The sequence below is a fragment of the Pundamilia nyererei genome, unplaced genomic scaffold, assembly GCF_000239375.1.
Source record: "Pundamilia nyererei isolate P.nyererei 1_Seehausen unplaced genomic scaffold, PunNye1.0 scaffold00009, whole genome shotgun sequence".
NCBI lineage: Eukaryota > Metazoa > Chordata > Actinopteri > Cichliformes > Cichlidae > Pundamilia > Pundamilia nyererei.
Genome location: NW_005187410.1, coordinates 1,861,430 through 1,875,344, shown reverse-complemented (window position 1 = coordinate 1,875,344; position 13,915 = coordinate 1,861,430). Strand labels below are relative to the sequence as shown.

Here is a 13,915-nt window from a genome sequence, read left to right as displayed (position 1 = left end):
AAAAAAAAAAAAAAAAAATTGCTCGTACTCATGCTGCCCCGACGTCAGCCAGCGCATATTGGGAATTTCATAGGCACCAATCGGTTTTCTAGCGCCCATTTGCTGGGAGTAAGGGCGCCCTCGTTTGCGAGGTGCGCCTGCTGCTTGCGGCACAGGGAGGAGAGGGCGGGGTGGCTGGGGATTCTCTGGCTGGCTGGAGCAGCATCTAATAACCAACTCGCAAAATAAAACAAAATAGAAACAAACCAATAAACACGAAAACACCAGACATGATACAGAGTTATAATTTGCACCAAAGTTTTTTCGAAATTCTGTATGCGAAAAGTGAGCGCGAGAGCCCTCGGTGCACCTGCTCGCTGCTGAAGTCAAAGTAAACTTTATTGTCATCTCCGCTACATACAGTCCAGTATATAGAGAGACGAGACGACGAGGCTCCAGTTACAACAGTGCAAATAAATGAACAATAACTATAGTAGAGTAAGAAAATAAATATACACTTTAGGACTCGGGGTAAAGGGATCAATAACAATTTAAAATTTTTATTTTACAGATTGATGATTTAATGTCTCACACACAACCTGTCGAAAGGGGAGGGGAGCCTGCTTCTTCCAAATAGAGCACATTTCATTCATAATGTTGTAAATCCAAGCCCATTATGTATTCATGATCTGAATCCTGGGTTGTGCGAAATCCCAGAAATACACCTTAGACAAAGTGAATCTGTGAACTAAGGTGTAGGTCTATTAGGTTATGTTGTGGTGATCCTCGGGTTTGGGGATGGGTGTTCATACTGGAGTGCAAAATTAAAACCAATGGAAGATGGACAAGTAAAAGTTCAAAGCCATCAGGTCCTCAGTTTAGAAAAAAGAGAAAAGAAGAGGAGGAGAAACGAGCAAAAGATACAGGTAAGCAGATGTGTCACTGGATAAAGGCAGGTCGTTTATTCTGAAACAATCAGAATCAGAATCAGAATACTTTATTAATCCCTAAGGAAATTATGTGGGTTACAGTTGCTCCAAGAAGAAATAGTAAAAAAAAAAAAGTAACAGTAACAGACTAAACTCCAAACAATACATTATGTTACAGATTTTACACATTTAAGAAATAGCACTAATATATACAGGTCACTCAATTATAAATATCAAGGATTAACAGAGGGGATTATAAATAAATATCAAGAAAATTGACAAGAATATTCCAGAGTAGAAAAGAGCATGTGTAAAAAGGATGTAACTATTGCAGTGTTCACAGTGTTTTAGATGGAGGAGTTGTACAGGGAGATGGTCACGGGCAGGAATGATTTCCTGTGTCGGTCAGTGGTGCTTTTTGGTAATCCCAGTCTCTCACTGAACGTGCTCCTGTGACTAGCCAGCATGTCATGTCATGGAGTGGGTGGGAGGTATTATCTAACATTGTCTTTATCTTGGACAACATCTGCCTCTCATACACCATCCTAACGGAGTCCAGCTCCATCCCCACAACATAACTGGCCTTGTGGATCAGTTCATATAGTCTGTTGGCATCTGTGACCCTCAGCCTGCTGCCCCAGCATGTAAAGGCATAGAGGATAGCACTGACCACAACAGAGATACAACAAGATAACATCAATTAGTAGGGATAGTGAAGTGTCACTTGGCTATGATAGTAAACAGTAGACACTGATGTAGCTTACTGAATCTTTTGGACTGTGTTCAGCACAATATTAATTAGTCATTGTCAATTGTTGATTTGTCCTATTCTCATTGTATGATATATGTGTGTGTCTGTGTGTATGTTTCTCTGGTGAAATTCAGTATGGTTCCGACAACAGTTTTATGTTAATGGACAATCCTTAATATGTTATATCCTTAACGCACCCACGTTGGTAGGCTGTGGTTGCAGTATTTGCCGTAGCAGCATCCCAAACATGAAAGGCAGCTGAGGATTGTGGCAGTGGGCATGAAGATACCACTCACCAGTCCATGGACGCTTTCATCAACAGCATTGTAAAAGTGGACTACAGCGCTGCCGTACTGATACTGCGCTACCCCTACATAGTCCAGAAAGTAGAAGCAATAATGAGCAAGGTCAGACTTTCCTCCCAGTACGTGAGCTACAACACTGAATGCAGAGTAGGTAGGTAAAGAGGAGAGGAAGAGGACAGGATGAAGATGCGCAGGGGCCACGAATGATGGTCACTGATAAAGTCCACAGTCTCAGTAAGCTGGCACAATTTAATCAGCAACACTAAAAATGCCACCAGGTGAGTCCAGATGTTTAGGGTTCCATTGTGGCGCTGAAACAAGGACAGGAAGTAGTAGCACCAGTTTTGGTTGAGCGGGGGGGGGGGCAGAGGGAGTGTTCGCCCAGGGCGCCAAACAGGCTAGGACCGCCACTGCACCCTGGGTTAACACATCTGAATCAAATGATTTATGCTGGCATTAGGTATTTTCTGTTCTGCAGTTTGCCCTCTAGTGTTTTTTTTGTGTTGCCATCCATGCCTTCACAAGTTGATAAATGGCATAATCTGTAAGTAAAATTGTTTGTTATCACTGAGACGACTTGTGTGCATTATTATTTGTTGTGAAAGCGTAATATAGTTTGTAGTTTGAATTTAATTTGAATGCGTGTATAACCTAAGCTAGTAAGGTTAAGCTAGCACATATGCCATGTGGTTTCTTTAACATTTTGATCATGAGCGTGATTTCATTTGATGTTTCATTCAGGCACTCACTAAGCAGATAAATATTGTGCTCATATTTTTGAATATGTGACTTACTGTGGTGTGTGTGTTATATTGTATATTGATGCAATATTTTTATTGGTTTATTTCTGGTTTTGTCAACAGTTTCACACTTTTTCCTTATTAAATCATCCCACTTAACACATCGGCCTGTTCCTTGGATTTTAATTAGGAGAGTGTTTAGCTGTCTGTATAGCTGAGTCTATGTTCATGAGGAAAACACTTAGTGAGGACAGATCATGATTAGTTCATTACCAGGCCTCTGGAGAACTTCAAGACATGGTGAGGAGGTAATTTAGCCTTTTAAATCAGCTGTGTTGGATCAAGGACCCATCTAAACCCTGCAGGACACCTGCCCTTGAGGACTGGACTTCGACACCTGTGCTCTACAGTTATCCTGCGTGAGTCAGATGCACTGTTTGTGTATTGACAGTGCATCAATATCAATGGCACGCTTCACAGATGCGAGAGCCAGGAGAAATGTAGTCTTCAAAGACAGAATTTTCACATGGCTTTGTGCCTCAAATGGTGAAAATGCCCCCAGCACCAGGGATAAATACCATGTGGGGACGAGAGGTTTAGACACCGGATAGAGTCGTCATGCCCCTTTCATAAAATGGTGGACCTACGGGTGATGGCTCACTGGGCCATCCACGAAGCCCACATGACAGGCTGAAATGTTTGTTAGATATACTTTAATTGTGGAAAAGACCTTTCCTTTATCTAACAGTTCCTAGAGAAAGGAGAGAATTGTTGTCACAGAGCATTGAAAGGAGAGATCGTGAGACTTTCCACACCACTCCTCAAATACCCTCCACTTGTTCTCATACAATGATCTTGTGGAGGAGGCTCTAGCACTCTGAATAGTGGTTATAACACCCTGGGGGAGTCTAAAATTTAACCTCTCACGGGCCAAGCCCACAGGGCGAGGCACTGGGGGTGAGAGTGAAAAATCTCCTCCCTGGCTTGGGAGACTAGGTCTCGTCTGATAGGGAGAGGCCAAAGTTCGCTCCACAAAAGGGGCATAATCTCCGCTAACCAATGGGACCTCATCCACCTTGGGGCAATCAATATCATTGTTAGCCCTCTCTCTCTCGCTCTGGTTAGAGTGGGAGAAATTAAAGCCAGTGGAGGGAACGCATAAAGCAGAGCATGTGGCCATTCGCGAGCTAATGCATTTAGCCCTAGCGGAGCCTCCTAGTCCCTCAGGGAGAAATATGGAGGACACTGAGCGTTCTTCCTCAAGGCAAACAGGTCAACCTGTGGCTGGCCAAAGCTGGTCCAGATTTGGGTCACCACCCCTGGGTGCAGGGTCCAGTCCCCGTACTGCAGGTTCCCCCTGGACATTAAATCTGCTTCCAAGTTCAGAGCTCCTGGAATGTGAGTAGCTCTCAGTGACAACAGATTGATGCTGCTCCACATGAACAGTTTGCGAGCCAGCATGTGAAAAGGACCTGTCTGTTGATGTACGCCACAACAGTGGTGTTGTCTGTGCTGATCAGAACGTGGTGGTTTCTTAACAGGGGAACAAAGTGTCTCAGTGCTAGAAATGCTGCTAGCAATTCTAGCCAGTTTATGTGAACACCCCTGTGTCATGAGTCCCAGTTGCTGCTCACTGCTCTGCCCTTGTGAGTGGCACCCCCGCCTGTGAGACTCACGTCCGTGGTCACCACCTTCCTGGCTGTGACAGCCCTCAGTGACACCCCCTGAGTGAGAAATGTGGGGTTTCTCCAACAGTGGAGTGCCGCAGTGCAGTCTGCTGTCAATGCTGTCACTTTGATATGGGGGTGGTGGCGGTTTCGACTGAGTCTTAGTAATGCAACCCATCGCTTAAACTCCCTCATATGCAGTCTGCCTAGTGGGATGATTGCCAGTGAAGACGCCATTAATCTCAGCATCTGCAGGCATCTTCTGAATGGGAGATATCTTCCCACCTGAAAAATGCAGGCATGTGATAGCATTTTTTTTACTCTGTCCACAGAGAGACACGCTCTGTACGAGGTGGAGTTTAGAGCTGTTCCTATGAAAGAGATGGCCTGAGCTTGCTGCAGGACACTCTTTTCTTTCTCTGTTCGAAAGCCCCGACAAGTTCAGCCATCTTGCCCTCTCCTGCAGGATGAGGATGCTGAAAGCTCTGCCCGCCACTTGTACTGCTGCTGTAGTGAGGTGGAGACAGTGGTCCGTGACAGCGCCCAGCTCTTGCCACAGCTTGGTAGCATCGTTGTCCAATTTTATGAAAAATTGTATTAGTTTTATGCCAAATGTAATGGGACACACAGCTTCCAATCAGTTCAGCTTTTGTCTTGTCAGTCAAGAGAATATTTTCCCAAAAATCTTAGGAATTATTAACATTTTTTTCTTTTGGCAAATGTGAGATGAGCCTTTGTGTTCTTTTTGGTCAGTAGTGGTTTTCTCCTTAGAACTCTCCCCCATTAAAGACATTTTTGCCCAGTCTCTTTCTAATTTTTGAATCATAAACACTAATGAAAACTGAAACAAGTGAAGCCTGCAGTTCTTTAGATGTTGTTTTGAGGTCTTTTGTGACCTCCTGGATGAGTTGTTGATGCACTTTTGGAGTAAATTTGGTAGGCCAACAATTACTGGGAAGGGTCACCATTGTTCCAAGTTTTCTTAAAATTGTGGATGGTTTGCTGGAGTCCCAAAGCCTTGAAAAATGGCTTTGTAACCATTTCCAGTCCGACAGATAACTGATTTTGTTTCTTATATTCTTGAGGGTTTTTCTTTTTTAGGTTTTGGCATGATGTGTTGCTTGCTGAACTCTTTTAGCTTACTTCACTTTTGTCAGTGTTTAGAGTTTAAATTAAAAACAAACAAAAACATCTTAACAACTAGAGCTCTTTTTTGATGTGAGGCTGTTTATTAGGTTCTATTTTTTCTGTATTATTAAAAGAAATAATACAGAAAAAATAGAACCTAATAAACAGCCAGATAAAAAATGTTTTGGAAATTTATGTTTTCTGAAAAAAACTCTTATTGTCATTCAATGAATACCTTGGTATTTTCCCAGTTCTTCAGTCCAAATGCTCTCAGTCCCATAGCTTCTCTCATCATGGATAAATACCACTTCTGTAGCTCGAGCATCATCTGCATTTTGAATCAGCTCCTGATTGACAAATAAAAACAACTATTAACAGAAAATAACCAATGCAAGCTAGTACTTATATAATTATATAAAGCTGACACACTTTTTCTCAGCTATTTTGACTTATTGTAGCAGGAAAGGTGATGTGAATGATGGCTTTGTTCCAAGAAGTGCCCCATCTCTCCTGTGAACCAGCATACCAAACACTGAAAGTGGCTCATCTAAATGGGATCTAGCCCTGTTTTAATTAGCCATTTAGGTTTCCTGCTTTAACATAAAACTATCAACAGTGAGAAGATCAGTTTCAGTTTCCACTGTTAACATTCCTGTTGTGTCCTACACATTAACTTCACATTATTTGTTAATCCATTGCAATCCAATCCAACTTTATTTATAAAGCACTTTAAAATACCCAGTACAGGACCAAAGTGCTGTACAGTAAATAAGTTAAGAACAATAGAATAAAATAAAACAGCAAAAAATAAAACACATAATACAAAAAAAAATTCAATTAAAACAGCATAGAATCAACTAACACAACTAAAATAAAAATAAACTAAAACCAACATCTCACAATTGTCAAAGTCCAGGGTGAAGAGATGGATTTTCAGAAGTGATTTAAAAACAGGCAAAGAAGAGGCCTGTCTAATCTCTAAAGAGAGATCGTTCCACAGTTTGGGAGCTATTACAGCAAAAGCGCGATCTCCTCTAAGTTTACGCTCAGTTCAGGGTACATTCAGGAACTGTGGATCAGCTGACCTGAGAGAACGGGTGGGTGTATAAGCTGAGAAAGATAAGATGGGGCTAGGCCATGGAGGGCTTTAAAAGCAAATAAAAGAATTTTAAAATGATTCCTAAAAGAAATGGGCAGCCAGTGAAGTGAAGCTAAAATAGGGGAAATGTGCTCAAACTTTCGAGTGCCAGTTATTGGAACACCTTGTGTCTTCCTTTTATATTTTATTTTCCCTTGCTGTAAGAGCTCTGTAACACCGAAGTTTCTCATCCGTGGGCTAATAAAGGTTTATTCTATCCTATTTGACTGTCAGGTCTCAGTGGAGCTACCAAATACCATCACCTCAGCCTTTTTGTCATTGAATTTTAAAAAGTTAAGAGACATCCAAGCCTGAATGTCATCAAGAACCTGAAGAATGGCTGTATGGAATATGTGCCTTTTTTCTTTAGAGGGACATAGATCTGACAGTTGTCAGCATAAAAGTGGAGCAGATACAAAGTGTGTGTGTGTGGGGGGGTAGACCTGAGCCCTGTGGGACACCACACAAGAGAGGAGCGGAGGACGACACATGGTCGCAGAGACTGACACAATAGGTTTGCCCCGCCAAGTAACACCTGAACCACTTCAGTGCTGTGCTCCTAATGTTCACCCACTGCTCCAAATGAAAGAGTAAAATGGCATGATCCACTGTATCAAACACAGCTGTCAAATCTAAAAGCAAGAACAACCCAGCGTCAGTAGCTAAAAATATGTCATTAAAAACTTTTCAAAGGGCTGATTCAGTGCTATGTAAGGGTTTAAAACCACTTAAAAAACCTCTAAAACATTTTTTTTTCCAGGAATGTCATTAATTGGCTGTGAGCTATCTTTTCAAGAATTTTGGAAAGAAAAGGTAGTTTGGACATAGGCCTGTAATTTTCAAGAATTGTAGGATCAAAAGTAGGTTTTTTAATCAGGGTATGACTACGGCATGTTTAAAATCTTTTGGGACTACACCTGATTTCAAACTGTGGTTTACCAGGTCAAGAACCAAAGGTCCAACTGTTGGTAAATCTCTTTAAGAGTCGAGGAGGGACAGCATCATTTGGAGACCCTGCAGGCTTAAAACGACCAACAGTCTCCTTTAAAGCAGACAGAGTCACCGGCTCAAACCTGTCAAAGACAGAAGTGCAGGAAGCAGAGACTGAGGGGTCATGAGCAAAAGGAGAGATTTGAGCCCCGGTGGAGGAGATCTCAATAAAAAAGCGTAAAAATTTTTCACAGGCTGCAGACGAGGGCTGATAGTATGTGGCGCACTAAGAACAGAGATAATGGTTTTAAATAAAACACGTGGGTTGTGAGAGTTTGACAGAATAATGCCAGATAAGTGGGTGTTTTTTGGCATCTTTTACAGTTTTTTGATATTGACGCCAACAGTGCTTTAGCATCTGGAATGACACTTGTAGTGGTCATGTCGTTCAGCCAGGGCTCAGATTTAACTTTAGGCTGCCTGGTTTTTAATGGAGCCACAGTGTCCAAAGCATTCCGGCAGGTGGAATAAAACCATGAGCTCCTCAGTCTGGCTGCATAAAAGCTCCAGGATTTTACAGTTCTGGTTAAAAACTGTTGAAAACTGCTCAGCAGTGGAGGAGTTAAAAACGCGACACCGCCGAGCAACAGTGCAAGGTTTAACTGAGGCACAGGCAAGAGAAACTTCACATCAAACATCACAGGACTATGGTCAGAAAACACAGCATCACAAATCTTTACGTTAAAAACAGAAAAGTCATGAGATAAAACAAGATCAAGTGTGTGTTGTAGGAATTTGCAGTGCCTCAATAATGCTATGCTTTTTATTAATGAAGTTATATAGTGTAGTATTAAGTGGACACAGCTCTGAAAAATAAAGGCATTAGATCATGTGTCCTTGGGGAGTAGAAAGCTGTAGACTCTCGCTCACGCTTGCCTGGGAAAAAGTAGATAAGAGGGGACCATCTGTAGTGGAAAGTTACTGAGACACTGTTGTTTAGACTAGAATGAGAGCTTCTGTAATAAAACTGTTAGGGGCACACCACCATTTTGAGTTGCACGGCAACGTGTCATGCAGGATGCATCTCCCTTCTAGAAGTTTTGTGAAAGAGAAAAAAAGTGTTGAATGGTCTACTGAGCAGTGTTTTGTCCTCCATCGGATGCCTCTGAGGAATCAAAAGAACTCCGTGAAGTGCTGATATTTAACAGTGTCCACGTTCATGTGTGCGACCGGTCACACATTGCACCAGATTAAAAGAATCAATAAGGTTTAAAAAGCCCTTTGCCATGGGCATATCAGGACAAAACACATGAATATTAAAATCCCCAACAATAAGAACACGATCATATTGTATGTATGTATTCAGCCAAGAAGTCAGCAAAGTCATTCACTAAGTCCTTGTTGTATTTTGGAGGCTGATAAACACTGTTGTTGTGTTGTGTGCAGCCAGTTCAAAGCTGGTGAATTACAGTGTTGATAGCTGCTTACATTTAAAATGACTTTAAAAAATAGTAGCTATTCCTCCTCCTCGGCCCAACATCTGTGGGGAATTAAAATAGCAGCAGGTCAGGGCCAAGGGCTGGTTTCCTACAGATTTCTAAAGGACTGGAAATCTTTTTGCAACCCCATGAAGTACTTAATGAAGTAATTTATATAATGAGTTTTTGGCAGAGCATTACACCAACCTTCAAAATTTGTCCACCATCTGGATATCGACGTAGAATATCTTTCAGGTAGTCAATGAAGGGCGGGGCTGTGGCCCCGAAAGAAGTCCTGAACAAAGCAGCAGCAACAGTAACAAATTAAGCGACAAACTAAGTCATTAAGTAAGAAATGAAAGAAACTCAAAAAAAAAAACTCAAAACAAAGTGAATCCTTATGATACAATGATAATAGGAAAGAGCTAATGTTAGACAAGATTGTGTATTTGACTATTTGAAGCTGTAAGTTTTATTAAATTTAAAAGGGACACTTACTTGATGTAAATTGGAAGAACATGGCACTATGAATATGAATGAATATGAATTTTATATCTTATACTATTAGTTAGTATAAAATTTAGGGATCTGGTGACAAATGATTGAACTCATTCAATGAGACAACTAAAGATGTGCACTCAAAGACTATCATAACAAATCCTAAATCTCTGTGCTTATAATTTCCTTTTATCAATTTTTTTCTGACACTTTTACATCACCAAACAATTGTGTCAAAGTCATGGTAGTGCAGCCACACCGAGTTCACACTAAGTGGTGATAAAACATTTGGAATGTTGCAAAAGCATTAAGCCCTATTTTTTTAAACAATGAAAACTAGTCAGTTGTCAGTAAGGGATTTAATACATAATTTGAAGCAAGCAAACTCAAAAATGGTATTAGTGCCAAAATCATTTTAATATCAATCAGTATTTTCTACAGTACTTCCTACAGAAGAACTGTACTTCCTACAGAAGTCCAGAACAGCATATTCTATTGTTCTGTATACAGTAGGAAGTACTGTATACAGAACATTAAAGTAAAAACAAATCAGCTCACCGAGCTTTCTTCTTTGCTTTTACACTCATCATTCCAGAGTCGTTTTCTGTAAGAAATTCAGGGTATTGTGACACATTATACAAACTATATTTGCTCATAATAAACTAAAACTGAAAACGGTTGCTGACATTAACTGTCATTTAGCATAAAACAAGCAAAACCCTTTAAACAGATGACTGTTTCTATGAAATGCAAAGAAAAACACAAAGCCCAAGAAACTTAACTGAACCTGAAGGGAAAACACGGATCCTATCACCTGTACAGATAAGGGAGTGTTGAGTGTATCATAAATTACCTGGTTTCTGCTAACAAACAATAAAAAATAGGTCCACATTTAAGCATATTTGTATTTATATGGAAATAGCTCAAAAAATCACCTCATTTCCTTTCCTAGGAACCAGTTTTTCTACTGTATGGGATGGATTCAAGCAAACATATCTGCACTATCCCTGATTAACAGCCAACTTTCTGAAGCACACAAAAACAATAAAATATCAACCACCATTTACACATTACTAAACCAACCCATTCGTGGTTAAATATTAGCCAGCATCTGACTAGAACAATTAAATATATGACTCATTATGTTAAAGAACAAGGCAAGGAACAAGGAAAAAGGTTTTTTTTATCCACACAGTGTCATGAAAGCCACACATTCAAGAGTCACCTATATGGTGATGACATATATCGTTTTAGGATTACACAGAGTAAGTAACTGCAATACTTTACTGATGTCATTAAAATATTATTACTAATACTAGTAAAAATATAAAACAAAACAAAACTAATACACAAGTACATCTACTCCTCATTTAATCCTTTTTCCATTAGCACCTATTTGGGTGGCTGTGGCTCAGGTGGTAGAGCAGCTACTGATTAGAAGGTTGGTGGTTCGATCCTTAGCTTCCCCAGTCTACATGCTAAATATCCTTGGGCAAGATACTAACCCCAAGTTGCCCTCCGATGCGTTCATTGGCTTGTGAATGGAGATTAGTTTGCACTTGTGTTTAGAAGTGCTTGTGTGAATGTTTTCCTTTTCAGTGCCTTTCCCTTGATTTGAATTGTCATAACTGCGTGGACTGAATATAAATTAGCTGTCTCACCTGAGGCAGCTAATTTATAGGCAACTACAGTTTACTCTTACACAGAGTAGGTAACTGCAATACTTTACTGATGACATTAAGAGATTAAAATCATATTACCTCGGTCATCGCAGTGAAAGGTAGAGATGTTCCAAATAAATAGCGATACTGTATCCGTCAGCTTTATATAAAGGCTGCTGGTGGCCAGTGTCGCCCGTCGGTTCTAGTCAAGTTTCGTTTAGAAACGAAACTTAAAAGAAAGAAGAAGAAAAAAAGCGTCCATTTACACGTTGGCTCTCAGGTGTGTAAGGTTAACTCACTACTTCCCATTGAGGACAGTTGTCCCGTCGCTCGCTAGATGATGCTGCAGCCCGTTTGCATCGCCTTCTTGAAGGAAAACGATTAAATGTTACTGTTATTTAGCTCTGGTTAATAGATTGTTTTTACCGCATTCGCACGAAAAGTACTTGTATTCAAGCACATTTCTTAGGAAGGGTATGGGAAAATCGTTGTTTGTATGCTGCTTACGTCCTCCGCATTGTTTAAAACGAAGCACGGCTTACTATAGTTGATAGGCTAGTGTACGCATCTTCCCACAGACAAACACTAGCTCATAACACAACTGACACGACAAGTGTGGTAAAGCGTAAATACTATGGGATGCATACAACATGCTGATTTAAAAAGGGGTTTCTATTCCCAGCAAACATGCCTGTGCAGCAGGGGCGGATCTAGAGAAATTTTCTTAGGGTGGCAAGAGGGTGGCAAAGAAATCAAATGGGGTGGCAAAATCAAGGCTTTTTTTTTTCAAACACATATGCATGTGGTTACATATGGTTAAAATGATTCAAATCCAGTAAGTATACATGTTTTTCATATAAATATAGTCTATAACTTAATTATTGTCTGTAGCCCACATAATTACATACTTTAGTTACATAAAACATGTGAGTTTTGATGTTATGTACTGTATAGCCTGTATAATAAATAAATATGTAGCCCAATAAGTATAAAATCCAGAAAGCTACACAACATGGGGCGGTTCATTTACAAACACACGTCTAACTTAAGTTTTACACTGTTTTTTGTTATAAAACAATCAAATTGTTACATGCTTAAATTACACAAAATGTCAGAAATCTGCACTGTCATGAACAAAAATTTTAACCTAATTTTTCATGATTTGTTGGATTAACCCACTGAGGTCTGAAATACAACCGGCTATTTTTGACTAATTTTGAGTTTACGTTTGTAGTTCACCCTCAAATTGTTTCATTTTATTTTTCCCCCTTGCTTTGTATGGTATCATTATTTTCAGCTTAACTGAATTTAGTTGTTTTTTTTTCACTGACATACTGCATTAGTACTACTATTACTATTAATAGTACTATTACTGATCTGAAATCACACAAAGAACTTTAAACCCTAGTAGTATTTTTTACTGTAAAAAAACCCCCAGACATGTTGAGTAATTTTTTATAACTTGAAATGTAAATATAAATTGTACATTTTGTAAACATATACAACTATTTATCTAAAAATGCAGCCAATACACCTGCCTTTTTTTCATTTTGTACAACCATTTAAAAATATTACTAAAACTAAAATGAGAGAACAATCAGGTTTCGCAATAAGATGCCCCACAAATGATGTGTGCCAGTAAAAAAAAAAAGTTTGCCCACCAAAAGACAGAAGAGAACAGCACAGGGACAAACCTGCAGGCCTGACAACAGGAGGTGTATCACTCCGCTGGTTTTCTACTTAGTGACAGTGTTTACGTTGCAAATGTGCCTTTGTGACATTCATTAGTGCCCTCACTGACACACAAAACGACTACACAACAGAACAGCTACACAACACAACACAACACAACACACTAAGTATACACTCCACACTAAATGTCACAAATCTCCCACATCTAAAAACTCTCTCGCTCTCTCTTTCCCTCTCTCTCACTCGCTCGCTCTGTCTCGCTGCCAAAAAGTTTTGGGAGTGACGGTCACTCCCAAAACTTTTCCCTCTTCCTAAACAACAAAATCCCACATATTGACTTTTTTAAAAATTGGTCGACATGGTGCATTTTTCCACCGATAGGAAAGAGGTGGCTTTTTTTCCTTTCTTTACTGTTTTCGCGCTTTCCTTAGAAAACGCTTAAAACACACACACACACAAAAACGTGACGACAGTATTTAGTAAAAAGCGTGGCTTATATATATTACCACAACTCTGGATTTACTGGCCTGTAATTAAAATTTAAAAACTTTGAAGTCCGAACTTTCAATGTGGGCTGAAATAGAGACTCAGCGTGGCTGCAGCTTATGTCAGCTTAGATCAGTCATGTGATTTGGAGGTGCAAGCGTGTCCATGGACCACAGAGGGTTAACAACACTCACCTTCCTTCCATTTCCAGAGTGTAACATCCAACCACCTGTGTAAAATCCGAAATTCCCATGGTGTTGTTCAAAATGTGCTCTGGCACAATCATAAGCATGCTTGCTACTGAAAACAAGAAAAAAGCCGATCCCTGCTATGGGCTGAACCATTTGTTAATGGTGCAGGGGGGGAACACTATCCAATATCTTCAGTTTTAGCATTTATATTCACTGTTGACTGTAACTACGCTCAAACTGTTAATGCTATCTTATTTTAATAAACAACACTGTCATATGCAAAACTGGGGTGGCACTTGGGGTGGCAAGGGATCATTTTAGGGTGGCACTTGCCACCCCATG

The 13,915-nt window shown here is 40.1% G+C and overlaps 1 protein-coding gene across 1 annotated transcript in view; it reads right to left on the bottom strand.

The window, feature by feature from the left end:
• The window catches only part of LOC102200892 (sacsin-like), a gene marked incomplete at its 3' end in the record, with an annotated part of 20,302 nt that extends 6,628 nt beyond the window's left edge, over nt 1-13,674 (bottom strand). Inside the window, exons 1-3 of the mRNA XM_005723633.1 lie at nt 13,577-13,674; nt 9,253-9,340; nt 5,735-5,846 (exon numbers count right to left, since the gene is read on the bottom strand). Coding sequence (XP_005723690.1) covers nt 5,735-5,846; nt 9,253-9,340; nt 13,577-13,674 — 298 coding nt within the window. The remainder of the gene's footprint in view (nt 1-5,734; nt 5,847-9,252; nt 9,341-13,576) is intronic.
• Between the last annotated feature and the right edge of the window lie 241 nt (nt 13,675-13,915).